Source organism: Oratosquilla oratoria, chromosome 1 (assembly GCF_046742065.1).
Source record: "Oratosquilla oratoria isolate Oo_2021 chromosome 1, ASM4674206v1, whole genome shotgun sequence".
Classification (NCBI taxonomy): domain Eukaryota; kingdom Metazoa; phylum Arthropoda; class Malacostraca; order Stomatopoda; family Squillidae; genus Oratosquilla; species Oratosquilla oratoria.
In genome coordinates this window covers 127,265,362-127,271,361 of record NC_134777.1, presented here as the reverse complement: position 1 = coordinate 127,271,361, position 6,000 = coordinate 127,265,362, and the positions used below count along the sequence as shown (strand labels likewise).

At 39.8% G+C, this 6,000-nt stretch overlaps 1 protein-coding gene across 6 annotated transcripts in view; it reads right to left on the bottom strand.

Annotated features, from left to right (window-relative positions):
* krz (beta-arrestin protein kurtz) overlaps positions 1–6,000 on the bottom strand; it is a 336,006-nt gene that overhangs the window by 27,018 nt on the left and 302,988 nt on the right. For all 6 annotated transcript variants that reach the window (XM_076187353.1, XM_076187370.1, XM_076187388.1 and 3 more), the window contains 6 exons: positions 5,041–5,116; positions 4,441–4,532; positions 3,888–4,078; positions 1,612–1,790; positions 1,215–1,350; positions 1–48 (listed from right to left, as the gene is read on the bottom strand). The exon at positions 1–48 is cut by the window's left edge and continues 37 nt beyond it. In XM_076187353.1, coding sequence (XP_076043468.1) covers positions 1–48; positions 1,215–1,350; positions 1,612–1,790; positions 3,888–4,078; positions 4,441–4,532; positions 5,041–5,072 — 678 coding nt within the window. In that variant the 5' untranslated portion in view covers positions 5,073–5,116. The remainder of the gene's footprint in view (positions 49–1,214; positions 1,351–1,611; positions 1,791–3,887; positions 4,079–4,440; positions 4,533–5,040; positions 5,117–6,000) is intronic.

Genomic DNA, 6,000 nt, shown 5'->3' with positions numbered 1-6,000 from the left:
GTTTTGTATATGAACATTGACCGCTACTGTTTCTCCATGATAATAGAGCTGTAAAGAGAAGACAATTGTCTCAATTAATGCCTAACAAAGAAAATCATATTGTATTCAGGCAACATGTTGATATATATTCTATTCTATTTATCTCTACACTGAGAGTATTTTTCCCTTTATAAGAAAGATAGCAAAGTCAGAGGCACATAATTATTCCCACCCATTTAACTCCCTTCCACCACCACCTCCACCCCTCCCATCTCAGCTCCTCATGGATGATGGGTCATCCCTGCATCCACCAACTGCCCTGGGTGATATATATATATATATATATGTATATATATATACAAGGAGTGTTGGGATGGTTTGGACACATGGAAAGAGTGAGTGGGGAGGGACTGGTAAAAGAGGTGTGGAAGGCGGATGTGGAGGGAGTGAACATTAGGGGACGTCCTAGGATGAGATGGATGGATGGGGTGAGGGGAGCTTTGGGGAAGAGGGGAATGTCTGTTGAGGAAGGACGGGAGAGGACAGAAGACAGGGGTGAATGTAGAATGGTTGTACATATATGGTGATGTTATGATGTATGAGGTGGAATTGGTGGGGGGATGGGGAGTGATGTAGTATGTGTGAGCAAAATTTGACGCAGCCTAAAGGGATTTCTCCCCGTCTTCTCCTTTTATGCATGGGGGGACGGAGGGGGGGGTCGCCGATTTAATGAAGTGGCCTTGCTGTGGATGTGCTGTGACTTGCGACACTACCTCTGACCCAGGGCAGTGGACAAGGTGCAGGGATGACCCGTCGTCCAGGAGGTGCTAAGATAAGAGGGAGGGTAGAGGGGAGTGGAGTGTATTTAGGGATGGAATGGGTGGGAATGATTTTATGCCTTTTTCTTTTTGGCTACCTCCCTTGAAAGGGGGAGGAAGCCTTGGTATATGTATGTGTGTATATATATATATATATATATATATATATATATATATATATATATATATATATATATATGTATATATATATATATATATATATACCCCACCCACTACTCAGGTCAGAGTCAATGCAGCAGGACACAGCACCTCTGCAGCAGGGCCTGACAGCCAGAGCTGGTTAATCTTCACCACTTCATTATATTATGTGTCTTATCATGAACATCACCCTCTTACATTGATCCTCACACCTATATATATCATCGCACACTTTTCTACAATCAAATGGGATACTACCTCTTTGTCTAGGGACACTTCCAGATGCAGTTTGTTTGGTGACATCATGAATTCCTTACTAACTTCCACACTTGGCTGGTCACCTTGTTTGGCTGGAGCATACATTACTTTTCGGATAGCTAAACGCACGGAATTTCTGGGAAGAAAATCATCACTTTATTCTAATAACAGTTACCTTAAAGAAACTTACAAACAACATCTAAAATTGTAGGAATATTAATAATTTCATCTCAATTACTCCATTAACTACCTTCATGGTCTCCTGGGGTAAAGTCATCTGTGCTACTGACCAAAAACAATTTCAATTTTCACCAAATTTTCATGAGTAAAAGTATTACAAGCATAAAGATTAACAAAACTAACACACCTGCTTCTGATTGCTATATAAAATGCATACCTTTTGTGTGGTTTGTCATCGACGCTATCGCCAACATAAGCTTTAAGTTCATAGTCAACTCCACACGGTTTGCCCATATCCCCGGGAGCAGGTTGCAATGTCACAGAAGCAGGGCAATGGGGGGGCAATTCAAAGAAAAAGGGGAAGGCATTGGGCCCAAGCTTCTTAATAAGTCGCTCCTGTACAGAAAGAAAAAAATAAAATAAAAGATTAGTCAGAAGATTATCTGTGATAAGAATGAAGAACTTTCTCAAAACTTGTTATTCATATATGCTATGTAGAAATTACAGAACTCTAAGTAGTTGTTGTTGTTGTTGTCATTCCCTAGACTGTCTGTCCGAGCAGTCCCGTCTCCCCAAGGAATGCCACAGCCGAAACTGGGTTTTCCCACAAATCCTTTATAGAGAGTATGTTGTGTTGTTTGCGTGCATGATTGTGTATAATGCAGTCTTTCATTATGTGTTGTATGGTATGGGGTGAAGTGTTACATCCTGGGCAGCTGTTCACAATGCAGTCATCCAGCCTCCTCTGGTAGCTTAGAGGTGCTGGGTGGTGGCCGCACCGCAGTCTGGCCAGGTGGACTCTGTCCTTTTGTGGGAGAGAGGATTCAGAAGGGTGGATATCAGGAGGTCTGGCATGCATCAGTGTGTTGTCTTTCAGTGTGTTAATGGAGCGGTGGGTGATATGATTATGAATATGTTTCCAGAGGCTGGTATTTGGTGGTTGTGGAGGAAGAGAAGAGAGTATCTGTGTGTGATACAGGTCTTTGGGTGTTGTTTTAATGTTTCTTGGTGTGTGTGGGTGTTCTGCTATGTAGTGTAGCGGGTGTGATGTGTTTGTGGTGGCTGCAGCAAGTGTTTGTGTGCCTCTCATGTCGAGGTGGTCCTTGACTTTGAGGACTTTTGTTTCATGGTGTAAATGGTCTGTAGGTGTTGTATTTGTGCAGCCTGTAATTGTTTTTAGGGCTTTGTTTTGTATGATTTGAAGGGCATTGTGGTGTGTCTCACTGAGATTAGGAGCCCATGCAGGACTCGCATAATTCATCACTGAGCGTATGCATTGTTTGTATATTGTTGTATTAGTTTCTTTGTTTTGTCCAAATGTTGTTCCAGTGATTGACTTAAGTGCGTTAAGTCTAGGTGTGCATTTATTTTTTATGTTTGTGATGTGTTGTTTGAAAGACATGGATGTATTGCATGTTACACCAAGAATTTTCGGTGTGTTTGTGTGTGGTATTAGAGTGTTGTTGATGTAGAGATGAGGTATGTATTTGTGTTCTTTTGTCCAGTTGGTGAGAAGTGTTGCTGTAGATTTGGTTGGAGCTATTTTGAGTCTGTTTGTGATGAACCATGTGTTGAGTGTATCAAGGTATGGCTGGATTATTTCTGCAGCTTTGTCTGTGTTACGATGTGTGCATGTGATTGTTATGTCATCTGCGTAGAAAGAGATTTGTATTTCTGAGGTGTTTGGTGTGGGTAAGTCATGCATGTATAGATTAAAGTGCGTGGGGGATAGAACAGAGCCCTGTGGTACTCCATTCTTAATGTTTCTGATGTGCGATGATTGGCCATTACATGACACGTAAGCATTCCTACCTGCCAGATAATTGGCTAGCCATCTTTTGGTGTTATTGTGCATGTCTGTGTTATATATTTTATTTGTTAGGTTGTGGCAGGGGATAGCATCAAAAGCTTTACTAATGTCTAATGATATAAGAAGTGTTCTGTGGTGGGGCCTATCTGAATTGATGCCATCTAAAATTCTTTGTGTGAGGTTTATCAGAAGAGTGTTTGTGGAGTGTAGTGGCCTAAAACCATGTTGTGAGTCAGCAAGGGGAATATGTGGTGTGACAAGTTTAAGTATTAGGCATTCAATGACTTTAGAGGGGGTGCAGAGAAGTGAGATTGGGCGGTGCGATGTTGGGATTGTTGGGTCTTTGTCCTGGCAAAATTGAAAGTTGACTCAGAATTAGTAATACATGTAACAATATCCTACGACTAAAAATAATTGTGCATGCATAGGTCTATGTGAGTGAACGAGTGACCGTGTGTAGTGCCGTATGTGTGGTATAGTGCATGATGTGCTATGTGATGTGTAGTGCATGTATTTGCCTAATTGTAACATAATATTTATTCTTCTGCATCCAACACTGTTATGGGTCAAAGATCTTTTCTTGATGCCCTAATCCACTGTAATATGAATTATGTAGTCACATCCACAATACAGTGCACCTGTACACACATTCAAAATTACATCAACATAAGCACACAACCTACCTGTAACCTGGTGAGTGGCCTTTTACTAGTCGTTTCCTGAGGATATATTTGTTCTGAAGCCAAGTACAGGTCCTTTCTGAAGGTGAGACCAAGCACATCCAGGTCTTCCCTGCCATAGCGGAAGGCAGCCAACACATGGCCAAAAACTTTGCGCACTTTGAGATATTCTGGGTCTATGAGAACCACACCATCTGTGAAGAAACAAAAATGAAAAAATTAAAATAGATATATAAACAAGTGATAATAAATAACAAGAAAATATCTGGATAAAATAACTATACATAAAGATACATAGTGATATGTAAGAAGCTTGCACTTAATGTTACTAGTCCTCCCTGAAGCTGTCAATTTTGCCTTGTGGACTATGTAGTTACATTGCAAGAGCAAACACAATGAGCAAATGCAGCACACACACATATATATATATATATATATATCACTTTATGTTCACATGGTAGGGATGAAGCAACATATATCAGAATGGGGACAAACAACTGGGAGGAATAGGTGAGTGGCTGTGATTTACGCAGCACTGCACACAAAAGATACTTACCTATTGGGTCTACATGAGTTATGTGATCAACAAAGTCTCTTTTGCCTAGATATACTGTAATCTTGCCATTAGGAGAACTCTTTTTAAATACCCTAAAAAGAAAAAAAGAATTACATTAAAGGCTATAACTATGTATGCACATCATGTCATTCATATATCCATACAAAAAATACTGTATATATTGGTTTATGTACAACCAAAGTGTTTTTACACTATGAAAGTAAAAACTAGAACAAAAATAATGTCAAAATTATGATTTGTCTCGCTTCCATTACAGTGCACTCTCATTATCAATGGGAGGATAAGCTGAGAAGGATATCCATTAATAACTAAAATTGTCAATACCAATTTTTAAATTATCAAATACCTTCCTTTCAGAATGACTTTCCTGTCTCTTCAACCATTCATATGCTACATGCAATTTTCCAACACATTTCTTAGAAACAAATTAATTTGATAACAGAAAAAAATATATATAGGGAAAAATGTGAAAGTATGAAGACAAAAATATCAACATCACTTTGTAAACAAAATGTGCTCAATCAGTATCGATGTCGGTACATCTGTAAACATGATATCTTCTTGTGCAGGTCTTCTTACCTTGTTCCTTGCCTCTTACTGGAGTCCTCCATGATGGAGCGCCGAGTGATGGAGGGGGGGATGAGTCCTTCTTTGCCTGCAAGCAAAACAAAAGAGAAAAAAGTTATTGTGGATCCTCTACCGTCGAACATGACAGGGATAATACCTGTAACCAGACTATGCAGTGAAAATAAATGAACAAATGAATAAAATAAATACAAAAAACAAATAAAAATAAATAAATATATAATTATGAAAATATTAGGAGCTAAAAAGACCATGAAAACCATGCACCCCCACATCCCACCCCCACATGTGCATCTATGCAATATTTTGGCTTATAGTATTGCCGTGGCAGCATGTGGGTGGACAAAGGAATTTATATGTTGTGTAGAAATAGCTGGCCTTCAGCCTCATATTACTTATGTGTAGTTTAAGTCCTTATTGCACTTGTACTATAGGCATTTGTTTCCATATGAAAGCTATGTTTCTAAGTGGATGTCTTCCTTGCTACTTTTGGGTACGCACCAGTGTTTATAAACAGCTGGGTCCTGTTACCAAGCCCAGTCCTGATCTGTTGTAACCTAGCAGCGTATGTCCCAAGACCCACACAGTCAACCTTTGCAGTCAGGTTTCCTCAGAGCCTGACCATCCAACCCAGCCTAGGCCAACAATTGCACTCACCAGAACTGAGCCAACAAACCAAGTTGAGCTTCATTCTATCCCCACTCCTTTGGCAAGTAATGTACTTCTCTGTTACACCTATTCTATTTCCGTGGCATCCCCCGCCCCCACATCCCCAATAGCAAAAGGGTTAACACCTATAGACTCAACTTTATTCAACCAATGGGTAAAACTTTAAGAGCTCAGGTCAATCCAGTTTGAAAGAAAGTACGTCATTAGACTGAAGCATTTAAAATCAAGTCAGTTTACCATTTGAATACATAGTACCATTTTCTCTCGATTGAAGAACTCTGAGGT